We start from the raw sequence: 27,298 nt of genomic DNA, 5'->3' as shown, positions 1-27,298 counted from the left end.
CTCGAAAATCCTGCATCGTCCGAGCCCTGGTGATAATTATTTAACCGAGAACATTCGCAATGATCTGTATAGATATGTTATGAAAATATTAAATTTACATAATATTAGAAACGTATTTTGGTTAATTTGTATATTACGTATTCATAGTCACAACACCTGCGCGTTATAAATTCAACTTGAAAAGCGTAATGACACAAGGTCACAGATTTCCAACGTTATGTAGATTACCAAGCATTTGTTGAGGATATCCGTGCAATATTATAGCCTATAGGTATTATGTAAATATTAAACACTAAACAGTGAGTAGATGCCTCTCAGGTGATAAAATATTATGTATGGTAAAACAAACCCATTCACAGGGTCGCAGGTGTAATATCTTTACGCATTCGTCATTTTCCCGATCACAATACAACAGTAATTTATTATTTATTTGGAATTATCGTAATGACGAATGATATTTTTCACTTGAAGTGTCTAGACATGTCGATACATCGTGACGCGAATCACAAAAATACCGCCCGAAGGTTACAATAGATAAGATTATAGCGAATTTATTGTGGGCACTATAGTGTTGTTTGATTATGTTATATTACTCGTATTTGCGTTGCGACTCATTGCCAAATGGTCGTTTTTGTCGCGCGACGCACCAGTTACACGTATATTATTTCCGAACGCGGTTGATTTGTTCGCTGTACGCGCGATGTTGTGGGTGACGGTGGTTTTCGTCGTAGTTGTTTCCTCGTTCGTCCGGGGCTACGATGGCCAGACCGTGGATTCCGGTCGGTTGCCGGGTGACACGGAACCGTCGTCGTACGTGTTGAAAATAGAACCGAACCTCGAAACGGAAAACGCTACGTTCGCTGGCAGAGTGGATATCACGATCGCAGTGAAGACCACGACTACCGCGATCACGTTGAACTCTAAGGACTTGGTGTTGCACGAGGTCAGGGTGACAGACGAAATCACCGGCAGGGACAACAAAGTGCGCTCGTGGAGCTACGAGGAAGACCGGGAACAAGTGATTATATCGATGGAAGGTCACGTCTTGGCCAATAGAGTATACACGATTCGTATAAAATTCGAAGGCATTCTCAGGGACGACGGAAGAGGGTTTTTTAAAAGCGCTTATGAAACCGAATCGGATGGAAAAAAGTAAGCTCAATATTTCAAAACAATTCTAATTTATTAGAGCACATAATATTTTACTAAAACAAATTTATAATAATCAGATATGAACCGCTATTACTGTAAATATAATAATGTTAGTAGCTAAAATTTTAATATCACATAAGTTACATACGTAAGCAGTCACATTTGAAAAAAGTTAAATAAATCTTGAATATGAAAAACATAAATACTTTTTATAATTTTTAATAATTCAGCTAAACTTACTGATTGTGATTTAATTAACAACAATAACTTATACCTGAAAAAATTGTTCATACTTGAAAGTATTATAGTATTACATTATACTAATATTAATAGTGTCTTGCATTTATTTTAATTATTTCCCAGGTGGATAGCTGCTACTCAATTTCAAACCACGATGGCCAGAAGTGCTTTTCCTTGTTACGATGAACCACATTTTAAAACACCTTTTAATATATCAATTAAAGTTAAAGTAGAAGAAATAGCTCTATCAAATATGCCATTTTTAGATTCAGAATATATGTAAGTATCATAATATCAAAAAATATATTATTATGGAATTGAAAATTCGAAAACAAATAATTGCAGTTATTTTAAACCAAAATGTTTACGATATTACAAATTATTTGCTCAAAATATTAGTTAGATGTTTTATTTGTAAATTCGATTATATTTGTATTTTTATATTAAATAGAAATCAATAAAAATATCTTGTCAAGTTTATTTTAGAGTTCACTGTTCGCGCGTAACGTTATGGAATTATAATAATTTGTTGTTGATATATACCTATATCTACAATATGTTTTTGGTATTTTAATAATAAGCTTTTAAACCGCATTATATTATCTATGTATTACAGATACGATGTGCTCGAAAATGATCCGTTTAAATACCAAATGAAATGGGTTCACTTTGCGCGGACGCCAAGCATGTCCACGTGCTCGGTCGCGTTTTTCGCCGGTGAATTCGAACAATTCGATAAAAACCGCCGGAGTGCAATCAACGTATACTCTCATTTGGGTCGTTTGTATCAGATCGAGTACGTTACGAAAGAGGCGCCCGACCTTTTGAGAGCCATGGAAAACTACACGGGCATGCCGTACGCTATGCCCAAACTGAACTTATTAGTCGTGCCAACACTAGGCTTAGGGCAATTCGACAATTGGGGATTGACTGCTTACCAGTAAGGACGTGTGAACAACACGATAATATAATCATTTGCACGTGGACCGAGAATTTCGACGCTGAGCGTTGATATAAGACGATTTCTATGCAAATATAATTTTTAAATCCCGATTCGAGTAATCCAAGATTTAATACAGTTATAATTTTGATTTATATTTTACTCGTGCAGTCCTTCGATATGATTAACGGTATTTGTGAACAATTTAGATTTAAAATTAAAAAAACATTTGGAATTTGAATAATTATGAATTATGTAATAATAGATACTTGGAACTATCGTATTGTTATTACTTAATATATCATCGATACATCTTACAAAAGATAACTTCTATGTTTCAACCAACGATTCAACTTAAGTCTAAAATTTTGTTTAATTGATATACCAACTATCGACTAGTTAAAATTTGTATCTTTTAGTATTGTCATTCGTATAAACTATAAAAACTGCGGAATCGCTCGGCTTCGTTTAACGGTTAACAGAAAGAAAAAAAACAATATTTGCACGAAAATATAATAATATGTGACGTTATGTTTGTGTGTGACAGAGAGAAAACGCTTTTCGTCGACTCTAAATCGAACTCTAAGTCGATAATGTCGGCGAAGATGGCGGTAGGACGCGCTGTGGTGAATCAGTGGTTTGGCAATTTGGTGACGCCGGCTCGATGGGACTTCGCATGGATGAATAAAGGGCTTGCCGCTTATTTGCAATACATTGTCACCACGATGGTAATGTTTATGCTATATATCAGGGGTGGGCAACTGGCGGCCCGCGAACCTGTTTTATCTGGCCCACGCTACATTTTCAAATTACATCACACAATTTAAAAGTCAATCGGTCTACACTCTATTCTACGTATATGCTAAATTAAAATGCATATTTTGAATGACTTTTTTTTTTGCTCTCTATACTCTGGCCCGCTAAATTTTAATTTTCTAAAAATTGGCCCTCTAATAACTTTCAGTTGCCCATCCCTACTATATATTGATATCGGCGATCTATACGATACACATCATTGTGTTATTGGCAGTGTATTTATCGCACGTCCTGCTCTCGTGCGCCGTATTAATAATAATATATTATATACAACGTCGCGTTACGATAGTGTAATATTATGTTATATCGTGCATACTTTTGCAGGTGGAACCGGAATGGCGACTTGATCACTTTTTCGTCGTCGACATGCAACGGCCTGCCATGGAATACGACCAAATTCAAAGACAGCCTTTGACCGCGCCAGAAATCGTACCAGGAGACGTGGTCTATTACCCGGCCGTCAAATTTTCCGAACAGAAGTCTGCGGCGGTCATGAGGATGCTCAGCGACTGGGTGGGGGAAGACGCATTTAAAAAAGCCATTAATACGTACTTGACGCAAAACCAGTAAGAAAAATATACCTAATATTTTCCAGTTATTCGGAATTAAACTATTATAAAGTTTTAAACCACGATAATATTTTTGAAAACTATTATCCAAAAATGATGTTAAATATTTTTATACATAACTATATTATACGACGCGATCTGATTTAATAAGTAGAGGTCACACCCGATATAATACCATATTATAGATATAGTGCAGTAAAACCGGAACAACTGTGGAACGCGTTCGACAATACGCTATTCGATATGACAAAGTCCGGCTTAAATGGCAACAACGTTCGCACTGTGATGAATACGTGGACGGAACAAGACGGATATCCCGTGGTGAACGTCAAGAAAAAAGACAAATCACTCGTCTTAACTCAAGTAAAATACCTAAAACAACCAATCGCGCATAGCAATTAATATTGTTTTTTTTTAGAAACGATTTTTATCCGGTTTCACCGAATCAAACGATACAACCAAGTGGTTTATTCGTTTGAGTTACACGACGAATAAAGAAAAAAATTTCGACACTAAGTCCGCACCAACCGTTTGGCTGGACCCGTCGGTAGACGAAACGACTATTCCGATCGACGATGACGTCGAATGGTACATTTTCAATATACAATCCACAGGTGGACTACTTTTTTTCTTAAAAGATTACCTATATATAGTCATTAACTAATAGTTTTCATAATATAAGTTTGTTCTAGCTATTGGCTATAAGTCATTATGAAATTGGGCGAATTGTTAAAATTATAATTTTTAAAGGCATGTATTTTCGCTTTAGGTTTCTACAGGGTGAACTACACGGAAGACAATTGGTTGTCGTTGATCAAACAGCTAAACGATTCGCCTAAAGACGTACACGTTCTCAACAGAGCCCAGCTGATTGACGATTCGTTCAGTTTGGCGAAAGTGGGTTTGTTAAATTACAGGATACCGATGAGCATCGCAGAGTATCTGACAAAGGAAGATGATATCATACCGTGGTTCTCAGCCATGAAGAGTTTCGACTATGTTTTAAACCGTATGGGACGTTGCAGAAATGCGTACATCGATGTCAAGGTGGGCATTACCGCGGAATAACTTTTATTCGCACGCGTGTTTATTATAAAATAATAATATCTAATCTCATTGTCGTCAATTGTATTAATTGTTACGACGGCGGATGATAGAGAACATATAGATAGGTACAACGTGGTCAGAAAAAAAAAGTTCCATAGGTAGAATATTAGATTATAATATTTTAGCAGTTATTGAGTATTCTAAATTGACCACAGTGTAATTTTATATACCTAATGCACGTTACGACCGTTTTATAGAAATTTCGTATTCGGTTTGGAATAATTGATTAATTATTATAAAAATGTATACGTTCAATTTCGTAACCTTATTATTTATAATCTTCTATTACTATAGGTATATACTAATTATACCACATCAATACAGGCTTTGAACGTTATACCTATAACTAGGTAAACTGTGATGAAAAATCGAATAGCTCGATTTTATATTATATTATATGTTTTTATTTTTCGATGTATAAATATCGAATATATTATTATATAAATCATAATGCAATGGTGAACATTCAATTTTAAAAAAAATTTAATTTTTCACTTTCACCTATTAGGAACACAATAGGACAACAGTATTGTGTGATAAGCTATTGATAAATTTTAAATCAATTTGTAACACATACATAATTAATAATATGTGGTAAACAATCAACGAAAAAACATAATATTAATAATGCAAATTTAAGTGCACACCTATCCGCTTGCGTTGAACATTCTCTCCGTCATTGAATTATATTATATTTTAGTCCTGTAACATTATAATAATGCTAAGCTATATATAACGCTACACGCCATAAGTTCACAACATATTACTACGATGTGATAAAAATGAATCCTTTTAAAACGTATTCGTGTCTACGCAGGCCTTATTCTTTAACCTGGCCGACAATGCGTTGGAATTAATAAACGATCTGGTCGCCGGACAGAAAAGTCCACAGCATCCCACCGTTATCGGCTGGAGCGCGTTGTCGACGTGGGCGTTTAAGTTGGAAGCAAACCCGTGTTCCAGCGGTCTGAAGGCGTTGGAAAATTTTCGGAGATGGCGAAACGACGAAGAGTAAGTCCTTGTTCGTTATTTTTATCATAATATTATCGGCGTAGTCTCGCGCTCGATTGTTGTATTACCATATTATATTATAACACAAAACTATAATTATACGCGCACATGCTTGTGTTTTTTTATCGTCATAGAATATCGGCTGACGTCAAAGACGCTGCGTTCTGTGTCGGAGCCTTCAGCTCATACAGTTTGGAAAAACTCTTAAACCTATACAATACCACCAAATCGTATTCGGAAAGAGGATCAGTGATCAACGCGTTGTCTTGTGCCGACATAACGACACTTATGACGTGAGACCATATTATATTTCTTTAGCGATCATATATTATTTAGTCTATAAACACGGCAATACAAAATGTGCCTACCCCTAGAAAATTAGTGAAATAACTCAAAAAAATTAGTGTTTGTAATGATTGGACTTAAAGGTTTTTAACGGTGTTAAATACATTTCATAACACAATAAGAGTATTTTGTGTTCAAGTTTAAAATTACGTATTCGGTTTTCGATATAACTATATTTCATTATAATAACAGTTGTATAAAAATAGATTACGCGTAACATAATAATGTTATATACAAAATAAAAATGTTTGTGTTTCTACACTAATTTTCGGGTGATAGTGTTTACGGTACGAAATATAATATTATGACGGGCGAAACGCACGCAGTGTTGTTTGGAGCGTACGGCCCAGCACAATACGTAGTTCCGTACGATAGCCACGTCATAACGAGTGACGAATAAATTCGTATACAAAACACTAAATAATATATTTTCTTTTTTTTGTATTTTAGGTACATGGCGTTAATAATGGAGAACAATTGTCCAATTGCACCGAGTGATTACGGAGATTTCTTTAATGCTCTGTCTTCGACGCCCAATGGGATAACAGCTATGAATTATTTTCTTTACAAATATTTTACTGACCTCGTCAACAACGTAAAAGATGGTAGAAATATAGCTAAGACTATATTCTCAATATTAGCTTCAAAGGTGTCCATTAAGAGTGAAATCGAAAATGTAACGAGATTTTTTTATTATATGTCTATTAGCGAAACTCTGCTGGTTATAACAATTATTAATATAAAACTCTATTCGTGATAGTTTATAATATTTTACTGTGATGTGATATACAAGTATAATATTGTGCATTTAATAGTTAGCGTGATGTGCACTAAAGAATATTGTACAGTATAATATTGCATAACGATAAAGTGTTTCTTTATTTCCGTGTACTAATCATGATTATTTATCGTATCGTTCCGGAAACTTTGGGTTTAAGTCCAATGAGAATTAATTCAGATTTATAATGTGTATATTACAATAATATAGATTATAGACCTATCGGACCTAAGAGTGTGTGCACAACATGTGCATTATTACGTATTAGCAGCCCCTCGGCCGAGTGGAATTTAACTTTTAAGTTAACAACCAATACGAATAACATTATTATAGTCTACATCTGTATTAACGTAAAGTTTACGATTGTTATTAAATACAAATTTCGTTCGGTTTTAGATGATGCGAATGGTGTTCTACAGCAATACGCCCGATGAATATAGAAACGAACTCGTTCCAGTGTACCAGAATGAAATCGAAGACTACGAAAAATGGTACAGCAATGGTAGTCCAGAAACGATATGGATGTACATAAACCCTTTGACGAAAGGTTTGCCGCTGGATCCATCGGATAAGTATACGACTTCGCGGAGCCCGACGAAATATGACGATTCTAGCGCTTCGTCGAGATTGTATAACTATGGCATTATTTTTCAGATTTTAGCACTGTCTGTTTCAGTTAAATTACTTGTTAACATAATCTAAATAAATCTTAATCAAATGTGTGCACTATATTAAGATCTTATCTAACGAGAAATATGTATAAATATTAAATATGTATTTTCACAAATTATTTTTTCATCGAAGCGAGAATTGTATAATAATATTAGTTTTGCGACAAATTGCATTTTTTTAAATTATTTAATTGCGTGTACAAACACGTTTTCGGGCTTAAACAACTTTATATAAGAATTATAGGTGTTATTTTAGAAAAATAATTTTGATATCAAATAAGCCTTCCAGAATAAGGAAGCAGAAAGAATATCGAACAATTCTGACAAAACAAAAGTATATATATCGGTGAAACAATCATTTTTACAAATAACCCGAGTAAAAACATTTTTTTTTCAAATAATCAAAAAATTTAATTCAAAATCATAGATTATATTGAAGTATTTCAATGTAATTGGTTCAAAACTCCATTGAATCATTAATCAAAATTATTTTATTACAAAATAACGAAGAGTAAATTACAATTACTTCAATATACCACTATAAGTTATAAATTATACAAAAATGATATTTTTTATTTGTATAAAACTTATATTAGCTTATTTCTAGTATATTATTAAATTAAAACATTTTTCAACATTTTTACTCATTGATTAATTGTATACAAACTTTAAAATTGTAAAAATATCTAATAAAACCTACTATTAAGAACTGCTAGTTCTTTTAAAAATTGTTTAAAAGAAATCGTTATTATCTTTTAATTATATAACTGATATAACACTATTTCTATTTAATATGCTGTGTAACCCAACTCTAAACTATAAAATATATACTGTTGTTAGATCTTTTATTTCAAGTTTTTCGTCAATACATTAGGTATACACAAATAATTAATGTGTAGAACAAAAGTTAATTTTCTCGAACATTTAAAGAGAATAAGTAGGTATAAGCTCTATGTATAATTATATATATATATATTAATAATAATAATAATAATAAGCTTAAAGCTAATACTTACCTATTACAGCGAAAATAAAGTTAACAGTAGGATCAGACATTTAACTAATTAATACACGTCTCTTTTCATAAGTATTTTATAAATTAATTATCAAAAGTTTAAAACCGATCAAAATAAAAATAATAATAAAAAACACAATTAATTTTCAAAATTGTTTTCCTCGGTTTGACGATGATAATAGTTTAATCGTTATAATCAACTGCAGCAGCGTTATAGGAATGAGCTATCCCGGGAACACCTGAGAATTCGTGGAAATCTTAAAGAAACTGCGGAAATGAATTATAGTGTACGCATTATTATAAGGTTAAATAATTGTAAATTAATTATTTTCAATATTAAATATATTTTTTTTTTTTTGCTAAATTTCAAATTGAAAAGCATTTATACTATTTTTAAAGTATAAAACAAAATTAGACTTTAATTGAACTATGTTTATTGCGGTTTAATATGTTCCTTGAACTGTTGGAATCAATGTTATATTGCCTATATCGGTGGAATCGATTGATACCATTAAAATTCACTGATTTATTAACTAACAAATAGATGAAATTAATGAAAGCTATATAGCTATTAGATGTTTTTCAAATAAATATTTTTTCGATGTTCCTTGTGTAAGGATCACATTGAATACCTAATCAACCAAATATTATTTTAAATTTTTATTCGATTTTTTTTTTAATCTTCTTATATTTCTCTCAGAATCTTTAGCGCTCTTAATAACGTTTCATTAGTAGTTATTAAATAGTATATTATGTTTATATAGACAGATAGTTACTCAAAACACAATATAGTTACTTTTTTTTTTTTGTTTTTTGGTAAAAACATCAATTATACCTATCTATCAGATCAATAACTATTTTATATTTTAATAATATTAATATAGGATTTTAAAATACATGTTTTAATTATTATATGAATATAAAAAATATCTAAAAGAGGAGACGTAACTCTATGTAATAACAAAAAAAAAAATATACTGAAAAAAAATGTAATTTTTCATAGTTTTTAACATTCCTGGAACTGCGTGGCAATTAAAAACAAAAACAAAATAAAATGAAATACTGTAGGTAATACGTACCCAAAAAGCGACGAGGACTAACGACTAAACGAGAAAAAAATTATGGTGAATATATTACAACATACTGGAATAAACACTTCCACTGCCACATTGTTGGTACTGTTTATAAATAGCTTTATTGAATTATGGGTATTGAAAAGTTAGTAGAAAATAATATATGTTGTATACACGTGAGACAGTAAAAAAGGTCATCGCGGTGGTCCGGTGGTTGTGTAATTCGATATCACCACCGCTCGTAATACTGCTTTAAAGATCATAGGTACTATTTTTATTATTATTATTATTATTATTATTATTATATGAACAATAAAACAATAATAATATGTATCGTACCGATCAATGTTTTTTTAAGTTTTTAAATTAGTATCAGATAAATCAGTCTTACTGCTGTCGTGTTTATTATACCTTAGTTTATTATTAAAAGTGGTAGGACATTTTTCGCCAATAAATAATAATTAATGTGATTATATTATGATCTCAATACGAACTACATGGCTTCATTAAAATTCGTTTTTTCTTTCACAACGTCCGTTTGACAAAGAAAAATATTTTTATTAATAACCAGGACGACATTTAGGTATTATGTGTTTTTTATAAGTTCATTACTCTTATATTGTAATAATATATTATTATTGCCTATGTCATATATTATACTAAATACTTATAGTTAAGTACATAACTACACGAGCTATCTCTAAACATAATCTTTCTATATCTTTCTTCTAAGGCTCAGACCGTCAATATATAACTTATACTATAACTGTACTTAAACTTATAACTTATATGGTTATATACCGTGAACTATTTTAACCGACCAACTTATACTTGGCGTTTCCTTTCGCACAATTTTTGTCTTAATGTCTCTAAATTTCCCGTAATTTGTTACACAATTTGTAACCGTAAATTATTACCACGACGTTGTCGCCATTTATATTGATTAAATCTTATTATTAATTTAATATATATATGAAATATTGCGTCCAAAATAAGGCTGAATTATTAATAAGTGAACAGCCAACACAATAATAAAATAATAATAAATTGTATGTGATAATATAATATAATAACTTTTGTATAACAATGTAATACAAGTACGTATAGTATACCTATGTAGTACAAGTTCGTCGGCTTTAACAACACGAACACAATACGCAGTTAACCGATTACTCACATGTGGCTATGTCAAGTGGCGGATTTCATCCCAACGTGACCGCACCAGGGGAGGTAAACATATAAGATTAGATTAATACAAAAAATTACAACCTGGTATGCGTATTACGGCCACTCAGCCACTCAGCGTATAACGTATAACTCACGGAAGACATCGGCTAACAAAATATGCAGAGCACGCTGAACAATAGTATGCCTGCACCGAGACGGGAGTGCAAGTGCGTTAACATGCGTTGATTTATGCAACACAACCGCTGATCATTTGACCAATTACCTAGAATGGAGAACTTTTTAGTATTGTTATTAGTAAGGCACATGATACGCAATTATATTACCGGACGATACGATAAAAGAGTTGTTCAGCATTCACATACAAAGTGGTTTGTGACTGACGGTAACACGACAACAAAGTAGACGAATGGAATGAGCAACAGCGGCAGCTTTAAAACAATACCGGAACTGTAGAGTACCGAAAACTACATTGAAACACAATGAACAAGAACGCGTTCGGACGCTCTTCAACACCACCACTAAGAAAAAAATTGCAACTTATTGAAAAACTAAAAAAACTTTATGCCACTGAAAACGCGACTAAACGAGTAATAACTTTGAAAAAAAAGTCAAAGAAAACATTTAACATTACACATAACATGACATAGACGATATAACGAAGCGATCGCACAGCTGACTGGGTACACACACACGGAGGCGTGAAAACGCTCCGCTGACTATAATAGGGGTGCAACTGACAACGCACCGTTACGTCTACACGGATATGATGACAATTTAAACGAAAACATAATACTGACATGAGCAGCGGATTTATGCTATTGAAAATGTTTTATGAAAATCTTTAACTAAGAAATACTTCTCTTCTTTTCATCATAATATACCTATAATTTTCCCCAAACCGAGTTGCCCTTTATAAGATTCTACCCGACTCTCCGTTAATTTACACTTATTCTTATAATCTTAATAGTCTTTAGTTTAGATATGTCCAGAGGGTATTGGCCGAAAAGCTTTTTTTTTTTTTTTCAAAAAAGGATTTACGACAACGGAAAAAAAGCAGCTGCAGTGATTGTTGTTGCATTGATAAAAGATGGCCAAAATTGTTGAATTTTGATTTTTGTATTTAGTGTTTTTTTTTATTCGTTGGATTTTATAATATTTATTTTTCTGTGAAAACAGTTATTTTAGAAGTTATTAAAAATAAAATATTCATACAATAATAAAGTATTATCTAATCTGACCGAACGCGTTCTTTAATTATCATGAATAAATTATGTTTTATGACCCACCGTTTCAATGCTTTTGCAACGTTATATTAATCTAACATAATATTATTGACATGGCCATAGTTCGGTTACTATTATTACTACAATATAATTTTTGTATTATAAATGAAAATCAACGTAATCACATTAGAACACAACTTACCATTTTATGTGTTATATTTTGTTATCTTATTACTCGATTTTATGTAAATATGTTTGCATGATTGTGACCATTAGATTTAATTACAGTATAAAAAGTTAACATTTTTAATAATTTACTTATTATGGCTATCAAATAATATACTCACGTATATTAAATTATTATCCACATGCATGAGTAGGAGGTGCGTTATTTAAATATTATTCGGCATTTTTTAAATACTTGTGTTTTTTAATTTATTATATTAACGATTAAGGCCATTGAAATCATTATCGTTAACTCATCATACTTCAATATGATAAAAAAAAAAAAAAACATTTATTATCTGATAGTTTAGACTGCTTTACATACAATTTATAAGTTATATGGTACAACATTAAAATGAATTAAATTTTAAATTTATCTATTATCAGAATTGTATTAGACTTGACTATAAGGAAAGATCACTATTTTAGGTGCTTCGGTTATGGTTGAGTTTTTATTCAAAAAATGAATCATTAAATAACTCAACATTTATAAACTAACAAAACCCGCGTGGCGTTTAAATTATATTATATACCATGTATATTTTCTAAGACTCTAAAAATTGATAAAATAATAATTCTACGAGTCATCATTTATAATGAATACGACGCGATCATAAATGTTTGAATTTAATTAATTCAAAACTATTTTACCAAAACATATATATAAGTATAATTTGAAACTAAATAGTATAATAAAACATATTTAACTTCAATAAATCTAAATACCTAAGACTTGAGTATATATTCTATACTATACAATATTATGCTTTAAAATGTATGTATATATAATGTATACATATTTAAGACATAATAATTAATTTATTAAAACGTTTTACAAACTCAAGGAAGTAATTTAAAATATAATGAAAATTAGATCAATTGTATAATTTAAAAATGGTTAGAGTATTGATATTTTTGAATTTACACAAATATTAATATTTTTTTATTAATTTTTTTTAATACATTTAAGTTTAAAATGCATTTACATTTAAATGGAAAAATGATTGAAAAGTGAACAGTATAATCACATATTTAATTGAGCCCTTTGTCTACGGTAAAAGACAAATCTGACCTCGATCGCGCGAACTATTCAAATTCTGTTTTTGACAATAACTATGTATACACATTATAAGCATATTATTATTTTGTCCTGTACTGTACTGTTTTTAAAAGCGTTGGTGAATAGTTGACAACTTAATAAAGTTTAAAAACAGTTGTTCAATAACTTACATCGTCCACCCGCCGTGTTTCATAGGTAGAACCTACTCAGAAATACATTTTTATTTGATTTTTTTACTGCAAACGATGCAAACTTAAAAACATACTAATAAGTAATAAATTGTATTAATTATTTTAATGTAAGACAATATTATTTGCAAACAAATTTCAGATAGAAAAGTCTTATATTATTGTCATTGTTTACGCGAAATCTTTATTGAAAAAAAAAATTGTGTGCATACACTATATACGTACAGGTAACATACGTATTAGGTACTTCAAGAGGGATTATGTTTTAAGCCAAACGAGTCTAATACACCGATAAGCCTAACAATTGTGTTATATATGCACGATACACTGATATTTCTGAGCATTGTCTAAACGACTGTTCGAGACTCACGGGTTAGTCGCCTATCATCGAGTTTCCGACGACGGTCATAATAGTAATAGCCTATGTATAGGGTACATTACGATTATGTCGAAATTCTTGTTATTGACTTTCGTGTGTTCATTGACGGCATTGCATAATGGCAAAGGCTTGGCCGCGATCGCCGGGGACATCAATAACGAAAACGACGGTACAAATTACCGTTTGCCGGATAGCACGGAACCAGTGTCTTACGACTTGCGGATAACGCCCGACATCGAAAATCTCTCATTTCACGGTCAAGTCGACATCGTCGTGAAGTCCAAACAGTACACGACGGAGGTAATCCTTAACTCGAAGGATTTGATCTTGTCTTCTGTTCCAAGTTTTCAGGACTTGAAGACGAACCGGAGCATCGAGATAAAGAGTTACGCGTTCGACGAGCGCAACGAATGGTTGGTCGTCAAACTCAAAAAATCAATTATTCCGCAGCGGCTTTACAAGTTTACCGTCGTATTCAGCGGAATCCTGAGAGACGACTATACCGGATTTCATAAATATTTCTACGACTCCGGCAATCACTCGAGGTATTTACACGTGTGATTCGAACCAAACAAGACATACACTATTTATATGTAATAACACGCAAACCCTTTGATTATTTTCGATCTCGACAATTGAACATAGACATTTTTGTCTAGTCCTCTCTCCCCCCCCCACACTGTATGTTAATAGTTTACACGGCACAATAACCTAGTCGAGAACCGGTTAAAATAATATTGTAATAATATTGTATATCATTATCATTTTTCCGTTTAGATGGATAGCTTTAACTCAGTTCAAACCGATATACGCCAGACGAGCATTTCCATGTTACGACGAACCAAAATTCAAGACTCCATACACGATATCGATCGGCAGGCAAAACCAACATTCTGCGTTGTCCAATATGCCCCTTAATTACAGTGAAATCCAGTAAGTTTTTCGTTTTTCTTGGACACGTAAAACTTCGACCATATAATATAGACTTCAGGTCGATACTCGTTGCATTCAAAAATATTTACTAATATAATATATTATGTATATTTGCTTTCATCTATTAATAATGTTTAAAATAATATAAGCACAGTTTTATATTAAGTATATTTAATTTTGATTTTATTTTTAGTCAACAAAACGGTTGGGTGTGGGATCACTTTAAAACTACAAAACCAATACCCACGTATTTAGTGGCTTTTATGGTATCGGATTTTGACAAAAACTATATAAACGGCGACAATATTGCCATGCACACGCGTAAAGAGTATATCGAATATACAACGTATATGATGGGAAAAGCACCAAACTTACTCAGAGGCGTGGAAACTTTCACTCAAATACCGTATATGTTACCGAAGTTGGATTTGGTCGGCGTTCCTTTACTGAACGCTTACAGCATGGAGAATTGGGGACTGAATTCTTACGAGTAAGTTTGTAAAATACTTATAAAAAAAAGATTTAAACAATATTATTATAGAACAATAATTGTTATAGATAATGGTGCGATTTATTATAATATTTTTACACGATTTGTGTATAATACAAACTATTAAGTAGGTATTATGAATTTCAGCCATGTGTCGTTTAAATCGAAAATCGTTTTATTGTATTATATTGTTGTGACGTTATTATTTTTGTTTAGAGAATTTTACGTTACCTTATCAAAAGATTCGCAAACAGAGGACAAAATACAGGGATCCATGACCGTTCTACACGAGATCCTACACCAGTGGTTCGGTAACATGGTGACCACTCCTTGGTGGGACAACGCGTGGTTGAACGAGGGCATGTGCAACTACTTGAACTATTACATAACGAGTATGGTAAGTCCGAAGCCAGGCTTCAACGCACGGCATTTAAATACAAACGTTCTATAAACAGTATAGACTATACATGATATACGCATGATTATCGTAGATCGAGCCCGAATGGGACATGGAAGAGTCGTTCGTAGAGAAAGTTCACCAATACGCATTGTCTTGGGACGAATACGACGATACGCATCCTTTGACGTTCGCAGTGTCGTCTCCCGACGACATCGAAAATGCTTTTGACACCATAACAATCGATAAAAGCGCGGCGCTTTTTAGGATGTTAAAATGCGTGGTGGGCGAAGAGAACTTCAGGACTTCGGTAAACAAATATCTCAATGATTTTGCGTAAGTATACGTACACAGAAAGTAATAGTTTTATGTTTGGAATGACAGTATGACATTATAACGCGCTAAAACGGATAATATTATGTAATTCCAGTATCAATAAAATAATATCATCGTAGTAATTCTGATACTGATATCGTTTAAAATTATTTGTTTTATCGAATTTTAAAGTTGTGTTGTTTCTAAAATTAACGTTTTACCTGTAATGAATGTAAAATATTAACTTGACCATAATATTAGAATTTGAGGTACTTAAAATATATGTAGATGATTATACAATAAAAATACATAAATATAATCACCAAATAATAATACATTTGATCGAAAAAAGATTCGAATTTGTTAATATATTATATATTTATTATTATATTATGTATATAAGATTCATAATTTCGAATTTTTTATGGCATTTAATCAATAAATAGACAATCACTACTTAATAAATTTGTGCACTTCTATTACAGGTACATGGAAGCGGAACCGGAAGACTTGTGGGATACGTTTGATTACGTGCTTTACGACGCCGATAACTTAATCGAAGACGATATTACGATCAATAACTATATGGATTTGTGGACGAAACAGCCCGGATATCCGCTGATAACGGTGAAGTCGGCGAATAATGGTTCAGTTGTTGCATCACAGGTAATGAAAATACAAAAAAAAAAAATCCAAAAATATCACACGCCGCATTTTCATGTTTTGCCGTGCTGCAATAATATAATTGATCTATATATTTACCGATTGTATAATGTACTATCCTGTTGACGATTTCCGCAGAAACGTTTTTGTCTATCGAATCCGCGCCGGACCACCGACAACGTGAAATGGTTTGTGGGCTTGACGTACACCACCGAGTCCGAAATGGACTTCGAAGAGCTCACGCCGACCGTTTGGATGAAACCCACCGAAGAGCATACGGCATTGACCGTTCCCGAAAATTTCGGATGGATAATCGTCAACATCCAATCGACCGGTAAGCGTATATACAATTGCGTTACCGCACTTACGCTTAATATTATATGATATATAGTGAAAAATTATACCGGTTGTGTACTATATACGTCTGTCGGCGTAGGGTTCTACAGGGTGAATTACGACGAAAAAAATTGGAAACTGCTGTTGATCCAGTTGATAACAAACCCCGACCGGATACACGTGCTAAACAGAGCGCAAATCGTAGACGACGTGTATCACCTGTGCCGAGCCGCGCTGCTGCCGTACGATTATTACACTTCGCTGCTCGAGTACCTGTTGATGGAGGACCACGTGATGCCTTGGAACGCGGCTATCACCGGTTTATCGTCGACCATGGACTCCATCCGGCGATATCCCACAGAATATTTAAAGTTCAAAGTATAAAAAGTCTCTCAGTTCTATAATATTGTGCCTTGTTTTGCCGTCCACACGTTTATTATATACTATATTATAATATGTCTACATACTTCAGAGCGTTGGGTACTAATTTGACGAACGTTCATTTCTCACAGAAATACGCAAAGGGCTTGGCGGACATTTTGTACGACAAATTATCAGAAAACCAGATCGTCCAGATCCAAAACGCAACGACGAGAATCGGCTGGAGCAGACTGTTGACGTGGACGTGCAGCGTGGGCAACTCGCGTTGCGCGAAATCTGCGTCGAGACACTTTGACGCGTGGATGACCGGACACGAGTGAGTTATTAAATCGCTTAAATCCACATCAGAGGAAATCGTGAAAAGTCGAGCTATGCGCAAAGCCTGAACGCGACCCGTCGGCATCTAATACTCGCGATACAAGGACATAAACGCCATATAAAAAAAAAAAAAAACAATTTAATAATAAAAATAAATAACTAACTAGCCAAATGGATCACTCTGTACACATAGGTACACACACACACACACACACACACATATATATATATTTATGGGTAAGGCGCGTAAATACACCTTTGTATCCGCCTTAGTACAATATATATAGTGAGTGATTGTTGTCTATATACCGCGCGCGAAGAACGGATATTGTGTTACGTACCTATACGGTGTATTTTACACATTTATCGAGCGAAAAACCTTATTTACTGTTGTACTGCACACGCTTTGAACGCGTAGGATACACCGGCGTTGTGCGCGCCGATAATAAACGCGGTGCAATAAAGTTTCGAATTTTATACAGTTTTTAATGAATTGTAAAATCAATATAATTATACACGACGACGTTTATATACGCGTAGTGCGGCGGCAGAGTGTTCGAATCGCAAAAACGATTACAACACTGACGTTTTAAATTTTTTCTCGGAATTATAACGTAAATACCTGCAGTATAATATATAGGTACGACGAGTGAAACGTTTTTTGAAAATACGAAAGAATTTATATTAATGGCATTAATGCACACTATACATGGGTATACTCGGCGATACATACGATTGGCCGAGTATATAGTGTTGTCGTAGTTTTAACATTTTGTAATCCTACGACAGACGATGTGTAATAATAATATTATAATGTACTTGTGATATATTATAGTATAATAGGTGTCTATACGTAGGTACGCTTAATAATATTATTCTCGTCAAACTGAATCTCAACGAGTTTTTAACTTATCTCTTAAGCGAACATTAATTATTTACACACCTTAACGTGTAACTTGATCAAACACGTATGTTAAAATGTATTTCGCTTTGGATAATTCTATCGTAAAGTTAACGCATTTGTCGAGACATACGTATCGCAGCCTTGGCACTCGGGGAGGGAGAAAGGTCTGAGCATTTACCGCTCCGCGTGCTCGTTCAATTACCGTAATTTGCGCGTGTCATTTTTTTTTCAAGTATAAACGTTTTATTGAAGTTGTATTAGCACGTTAACCTCTGTAAAAAGGCACGTGGGTTCACACTTTGACACCGATTCGTCGATATTTTTCTACACAATGGCTATATGATTCTAGTCCTGATAATCTTTAATACTACCTATATATTAATTCACTAAATATTTCAAAACGATATTTTAAATAATAACTTAGGTTTAAATTTTATTTTAATCGAATTAATAGTAATAATAATAATAATAATAATGTTTATTGCAACAGTGAAAATTGTATACATTTTATAAATACTTAATTTATATACATTGCGCTTCCCCCTATAAGCCTAGCTTGTGCTGGGGGAGCGGTCTTTATCTTAATATTACATAATGAAAATTATTTAAAAATATTACATTAGCTAAAATTGATTATAAAATAAACTGTAACTAAATATAATTAGAATAAAATTAAAATATAAAACAAAGATAATTATGATGTTTACAAGACGGTATGGATAAAACACTATAAATTTAAATTCAGATGTAAAACATGCCATATTTGTCCCAAAAAAAGTCGTACACTTAAATATTATTGTCAATATTATTATCGATTTTTACTACTCGAATGACTTTATCGACGAGATATTTTTAGAATACCACATGAAATGGAAGAAGCTGCTCTGTGCGCGGGCATGAAAAAAGGAAATATCGCTGCTTTGTCGAAGATTCACAAGCTCTATAGCACGACGCGATCACCATCACAGAAAAAAATCATTCTGAGAGCATTGGCTTGTACCGACAACATCCAAATGCTGATGAGGTAATACTAATTATTAGTTATTATCATTATTATATTGCTGCGACGAGATATGAAACGGCAACGGATACAAGGCAGCCTATGTTTCGTAATATTTACACGCAGTGATATAAATTAATATGAATTAATTTTATGAGTTATTCACGTAGCAGTACACGGTTTTTCTACTGAAAATATTACAACGTTCTATATTTATGTGCAAGGTGGCTAAAAGCACGATGTACATTAATTTACTCTAACAGTTCAAATTTTCTATTCTATATTTTTTTCACGAATTTCTAAAAACTTTACTGCAAAATACCTACGCGTTTAAAAACAAAATACTAAAATCAAATTGATACAACTCTGCAAACTATAAGTCTCGCTCTTACTACAATAAATAAGTCGCTTTTTATACGTACTGCGAGATGCAGTATTAATAATTTTATATTCTATAAAAATAAAAATATAATACGTCTGGTCGTGCGGACGTGTGTGTGTTTTTTTTGTGTACCTTATAATTTATGGTTTTTTTTTTTTAAGTCATCTGGATCTGATGCGATTGGATGACGTGGACCATGGAAGCCTGCAATCTTTCAAAACTGTTTGCGACAACGTCGTGACCACACCAGTGGGCGTTAAAGCTCTTTCCAGTTTCTTGATACAGAAACTGAACGCGATTCAATCGTCACCGATTCGCGATAACCTGAACAAGTACATTGTTGTTGCGTACTCAGCATTAGCGCCCAAAGTAGCGACGGACGACGAAATCGCTGTTGTAAATATGATATACCTGTTTGATGATAATTTAATTTTTTTTTTTTATATTTAAGTGTATTTATATGATGTGTTTATTGGTTTTATTATGTAGATGGACAAGATAAGGGGATCTGTCATATCGGCCGACTTGAAAATCGTGCTAGACGAAATTTATCAGAAAATCGAATCAAATTTGTTGTGGATGGAGCGAGATCATAAAAAAATCATGAGGGCAATCAAAATCTGAGAAAAAGTCGGGAGCCACTAATAAAATAGAATTTTGATTACATTATTACATTATTACCATATTATATATTGTAATATACTATGTAGGTAACAGAGCTGTATTATCTTATTATATTTTTATACAACACTAAACTTTTTGACTTTATCGTAAATGTACAACTAATCTGAATGGGTTATCAATATATTATATATATAGGTACTAAAATTATTGTATGTTGTGCATATATTTGTATGGCTTTTAAATAAAATATTTAATTTTATACACAAAACCATATATTAACGTACAAGTATACGTCATATCAACATTTTATTACTATTATTACAGACTACTGCAGTTACACACATTTAGATGCTTATAAATTATACGTATATTTTACAACCTGAAATGTGGATACATCAAATTTTTGTATTCCTAAGGTAATTTATCATTTCCTATAATACTGCAGATTGGTATTTATTTAGTATAATTGTGAGTTATTTAAAGTTTACACAATTTGAATAAACAACCAGTGTTAACGTTAAACAAAATTTATTAAGACCCCGAAATTGTGTTAAATCAAATAAATAAATAAATAATAACACAATAAATCACACGTATATAAACTATATATGTATATCATCAGATAAACAACCGATGTATAAAGCTATATTTACGTGGTAACTATAGGATCTTAAGACCCTCGTAGCCTTGGCCATAGTACTAATAGTATTAAGTGTACTAATAATGTTTGAAAATTATCGTCCTATAAAACAATATTGTCTGATTAAATACCTACTCGTTTACGGAAGTAATTAATAACTAATAAGTGTGTTCTATATAACATCATACGCGGACGGCGTGCTTTGGAATTTTAACTAATAAAATACAATTACGGTTATATTATTATTATAGTGCAATAATTAAAACTTTACGAGTAAATATACGTTATAGCAATCGAAAAGAGTCATTCATATAAATAAGGCTTATCTTCGCATGCACAGAAAACAAAATTTAAAAGCAATAAATTTGGTTTACCTAACAGATAAAGTCGAAGAGTACGTAAAAGATAGGACGACTAAAAGGGCGTATAAACACCGCACGCGTCGATAGTTAACGTCGTTAAAGAAACACAACCGTAACATATTATAATATTATAGATTTTTTTTTCGGCCGCAATTAAAATTAGGTTTCTGTTTGATAATATTTTATCTTATCGTTGTATGTGCAAAATGATTGACTGGGTTGGAATAATAATATATAGTACATACTATTATAACACTACTCTAATAAGTGTTATATATATATGTGTGTGTGTGTGTGTGTGCGTGTTGCTCGTTAACAAAGAGCATTGCAAACACTACGTCAAACAAGACAAATGGAAAAAAGCAAAACGTTACAAGTGTGTTTTGTTTGTTGTTAAATACCTACGACGACAACTGCACAGCGTGGCCACTATAATATAATATTATGTTATGTTATGCGCAACTCGCATCGATGTGATATTCGTTTGGACGGATCTCGGCACTATATATAATAAAACACAGCACACATTATAGACGTCTTAAACGTTGGACACAACACCGAAAGTGCGCTGACCACAATACAATATTATAATAATAATAATAATATGACGATAGTATAATATATATATATATATATGTTATACACATAACACGGCGTCATGTCTATTCGTCTCGACGTATGCACACACACACACACACACACATTTATTTCATCCTATAAAAGCGTGCGCAGCACCTTACCCACGAATACCTATAAAATATTATTATACATTTTTTCTTTTCTTTCTTTTTTTCTATTTTTTTTTTTTTTTTTTTATTCCCTACACGTCATTAATCATTATTCTTCTCGTTAAAACTTCTGTCAGTCCTCTGCTCCTCCCCACCCGAGCTCACCCCCGCCGCCGTTCCCAATCAACATCCTTGATTCCCGGGGTATTCTACAATATTATCTATTCCATAACAACGCGTTTTGAATTTTTTTTTTTTTCGTCTTGCGCGCACACATCGTACGACGACCGACGACGAAGACGTCCAGTCCACGACCGTATACGACGCGTGGGTACAGTACCTGTCTGGGCCGTACTAAGTTACGCGTACGAAGCACCTTCACCTGCTACCCGTGTGACGTTGTTATCATGCCATTGTATAACACCACTATTTTTGTTGGCCGAATACCGTATTGCCCCGACCAATCCTCCGACACGACAACACGGCCATCACCGTATCGTTATTATATTATTATAATTATTATCGCGATGTACCGGACGCGCACTTCTTGTATGCATTTATAGTGCATTGTAAAATATTTTAGAATTGACGGAAAAAACTATATTGTATATTACTATACGTGTAGATAGATACTTTTATGCCTATTAGGCGTTAAGTATTTTTGATATGTAATACGTTATCGTCGTTTTTAAAAATATACGAGTCGATAACTCGTGATAGTGTAATATTGTGTGGTCAGGACGGTACAATAAATTATAACACCTATACGACTGAGTGTGTGCGTACAAATTACAGAAGCAATAATTGTTATTATTATAGTTCAGGTCGATTTGAATTAAATAAAATATGTTAATAGAAGCATATAGTTGTTTATCGTGACGATGCGTCATGCGTCCGGATATTATATCGAGTAAACGAGATCACGTGGTAAAAAAAAGGTTAATTTTTTCCGCACTCAGTTTCAGTATTATAAAACTATAATAAAAACACGAGTATACTAAACATAATTAAATTAGTTTTTTTTTTTTTGTTACTTGACATAATTTACCGTATTTCATTGATTTTTGCTTTGATCGTTGTATAGTTGAAATTATAATGTAATCTATTTTAAATAAAATTCACGTTACGGCCACCAACTCGTTCTTAAGAGTTATATTTACATATTTTTTTTTTTAATTATGCGCAATAATTATTGTTTAATAGTTTAGACTTAGTCACGTAATGTATTCAATATTTGTTCGGTACTCATTCAAAACCTATTATACAGATATAACGTCATATTATATACATAGAAAATAAACAGCAACAATTAAGGTAATGATTATTAACATTAAATCATCACCACGAATAAATTAACAAATTAAAAATTATGTCTAAAATCGATTGTTAAAATATTATTTACGTCTGTCATGAACAATGTAATAATTTATAGCTAAAATTATATTATTGCCTGATATATATAACTGTCACAAAAATAAGCAGAATAACTGCTTAATCTTATTATTTGTATAATAATAATATTATTTTTTTTAAATAATTCAATTATAGTATAATTTAACTCCACTGACTATTTTATTATAAACCTATATACTATTTCTTTAAAAAAACAACGGTTTGTAAATACTCATAAAATTCTTATAAAATAATATAAAACCTAATTCCAGTCAATACGACGAACTATATTATGAAAATGGGAAAATTATTTTCTGTATATTATAATTGTCAGTCATGAAGAATCGGACGGGATCACTTTATGTTAGTAAACACAAAATCATCCAAATATTGGCCCATAACTAATTAAAACTTGTATTTTCCTTATACTTTTTTCTTTCGTCCAAAAACAGAATATAATACAATGTAAATAATCAATTATTTTTCACATCTGTTGATAATTTAATATCATTATTCAGTAGACTTAATTTAATATGTACCTAATTATTGTACATTTTTACCACATAACTTTCATGAAATAAAAATGTTTTTTTATCTTTAATTGCAAGATTCATATTCTCTTTCCAAAAAAAGTTAGAAACTGTATAACATTCATTTTTTTGAAATAACAATACGTTATTAATATTTCTTTTCATTCCATAATCTCAAGAGGATGCATTATTCGTATATCGCAGTCCGGAAGTCTTAACAAAAAAGTTTAGTTGTTTGAATGTTTTTTTTTTTTTCATTTTTAAAGAATGTACTTCTCATTCGAGAGATATAGTTGAACGAATGCCAAAGCAATTTACTTAAATGACTATTGCTATTGTCAATATTATTATCATTTTAATGGTTAGACCAGAGGTCCGGAGCTATATTCAGTAAATATCTGAACAGATAAATCGGTATTATACTGGTCGGCGGACGCGCGGCGGCGTTGCTCCAGAAACGGGTCTAATGATATTATATTATTATTTCGTCTTATTACACGAAGGTCGCAATTGACCACACGTGTAAATAATTCCCGCAGGATATGATCTCATCAAATGCAATAATATTTTACTTTCACCATTTAAACACACATATAGGCGTTGACATTTATCAAACACACGAAAAACACACACACACACACACACACATACTAACTCGCGTTGCAGTCGCTTGGTGTTAATATATATTTTTTTATTTTTTAACGACTCAAATTACGAGCGTTAGAAAATGTATTGTGTGTAACGTTTTCATCCGTTTTAAAATTGTCGGTTTCCTGTGAAAAAAATAAAAATGTAAAATACTACAATATTATTCGTTTAGACTGAGCGCCGTCCCGACAGATTATCGTGCCGCGACTATAATAGTATTATTAATATACATACACGAGTATACAGTAATAATATTATACAGAGTGCGCGCATACGTACTCTTGAATCGAAAGTCCGTTTTCCTGCAAAAAGGTACGTGTCTTTGATTTAAAATTGAATAAATAATATGTTATTATTATTATCATTATTATTGTGTATGTAATGATTCACCTATTTGTAAGTCAACAACAGATGTGTGAATATGAGCTGCTCGAAGTTCCAAGATAAAGTAGAAGTGAGTTATGAGTTTATGACAGACGAATGTATAAAATAATAATAGTACCTATTATTGTCTTAGAATTAAGAACAACACGATAAGGTGCGAAAAGTGAAATTATTGTGTATATACATATTTTTAAGAGTATAATATTGTTGAACTGTAAGTACGTAGCTATGTAAGTGCACTGTGTAGTGCTTAAAGAGGGGTAAAAGGATAAGGTTAGTATGAATTAACGTTAAAAATATTATGTTAAGTGGATTTTTTGTTTATTTTTTTGAACAAATTTGTAATACACTGGTAAAATTTTGTATTTTTCAAAAATGTATGTCCAATTAATTCGATACAGTTTTAGGCTTTTAATATGCTAGGTGTGCGTATAGTTTTAACATCGGAAAGCGGCGTGATAACCACTGTAATTATATGATCCCGGATCACGATGGACGTTATCAAAATATAATATAGGTATTAGGCAAGTTTTTATTATTATACTGTCATTATTTTATATTCTACACAAGTCTATAAATCCCAACATAATACATATTTTATTGGTTTATAATATTCTTACGTGAAAATTACGATAGATATCGATACAGTTATAAGTGAATAATGTAGTAAGCGTTATTATAAAATATAATACGTTGTCGCTGAATTAAGTGTAGTGGTATATACATAGTTTTGAAGTTAATTCTTCCGGTTGCTCGCAGCCGTTCTCTCTCAATTTATGAAACTAAAACGCGATTAAATGAATAAAAAAAAAAAAAGGATGTTATATAATTATGAGGGTCATCCCACGGATTTCCTATTAATATATTATTATATATATCTTCATAAACAGTTAAAAGCCGTTTCAGCTTTATTAACACACTTTTTACTGCGTGTAATAAAGATAGATTGGTCAACTGCATAATATTATTATTATTATTTTTTTTTTTTAACAAAAACATATTTTATTCGAATTATAATTACTATACCTATATAATTTCGCGATCTCAGCTTTTTATGCGGCAATTTAAAACATTGCAGGAAATATATTTTGTAAAACAATGATTTCTCTTCTCGTTATGACTCGGCAATACGTGCAAAATTACTTTCAATACGTCTCGGAGAGTTTAGATGTTCGGAGAAAAAATGCATGAAAAAAAAAATGCACGAGACTTTCATTGAATTATTTAAAAACGTATATAAAATAATTTATGGAATATAATTTTGTATTAAATGCGTGAATTATATATTGATTGTCTGCGATAACGTACACCTATACGAACTAAAAGTATTCCGAATTAAAAAAAAAAAAAAAAAACAACTTTATCAAGATAACCCGCCTACTCGATGTTTCAGTATCCATATATTATACTTCATTTACTTATCAGTTAATAATAATTATTTTAAGTACACGATGTCAGTAATCTAATCGAGTATATTATACATATTATATTATGCATGCGAAGGTGGAGTGGAAATAAGATAGTAGCGTGTAATTATGCGAATCATTAACCTCGAAATCAATTTTGAAATATATAATAATATGTGAATAATTTTTGAAAAATATGTTTTTTACATTTTATACGTTCATGCGTAAAACATATCAAAAAACCAGAACAAACAGAATATTATTATACTATCTATGTCTGGCACGCCGTGTAGTATATTTTAGTCGTCTGCAAAAGGAAAATAATATATTATACATGCCTAATAGTTAAAATAATATTAAGCTGCCACAATTAGATTATTTTATTATTATATCATAACACATAATATAATATAGTATTCAAATAAGCTATTAGGAAATGTTCAATCCATTAACGCCGTGTACGATGTCGAGATAAAAAGAAACCC

General features: G+C 31.9%; 2 protein-coding genes across 2 annotated transcripts; both read left to right on the top strand.

Moving 5' to 3' along the window:
* The first annotated feature begins 588 nt into the window (after positions 1–588).
* LOC132929031 (aminopeptidase N-like) lies at positions 589–7,797 on the top strand. The gene is made up of 12 exons (XM_060994061.1): positions 589–1,152; positions 1,516–1,671; positions 2,009–2,332; positions 2,880–3,060; positions 3,473–3,714; positions 3,903–4,080; positions 4,136–4,331; positions 4,487–4,764; positions 5,642–5,835; positions 5,970–6,128; positions 6,631–6,856; positions 7,355–7,797. Exons 1-12 carry the CDS (start codon positions 701–703, stop codon positions 7,658–7,660), a joined length of 2,892 nt encoding a protein of 963 aa, XP_060850044.1. The 5' UTR covers positions 589–700; the 3' UTR covers positions 7,661–7,797.
* A 6,138-nt stretch (positions 7,798–13,935) lies between these two features.
* LOC132929032 (thyrotropin-releasing hormone-degrading ectoenzyme-like) lies at positions 13,936–20,854 on the top strand. Its single transcript, XM_060994062.1, has 12 exons — positions 13,936–14,525; positions 14,758–14,913; positions 15,107–15,403; positions 15,620–15,800; positions 15,895–16,136; positions 16,601–16,781; positions 16,917–17,112; positions 17,215–17,492; positions 17,627–17,811; positions 19,574–19,741; positions 20,261–20,495; positions 20,589–20,854. Exons 1-12 carry the CDS (start codon positions 14,047–14,049, stop codon positions 20,721–20,723), a joined length of 2,733 nt encoding a protein of 910 aa, XP_060850045.1. The 5' UTR covers positions 13,936–14,046; the 3' UTR covers positions 20,724–20,854.
* Positions 20,855–27,298: the final 6,444 nt, after the last annotated feature.

The sequence above is a fragment of the Rhopalosiphum padi genome, chromosome 4 (genome assembly GCF_020882245.1).
Source record: "Rhopalosiphum padi isolate XX-2018 chromosome 4, ASM2088224v1, whole genome shotgun sequence".
Taxonomy (NCBI): domain Eukaryota; kingdom Metazoa; phylum Arthropoda; class Insecta; order Hemiptera; family Aphididae; genus Rhopalosiphum; species Rhopalosiphum padi.
Note: the sequence above shows the minus strand (reverse complement) of the source record. Positions and strands in the feature narration are given on the sequence as shown.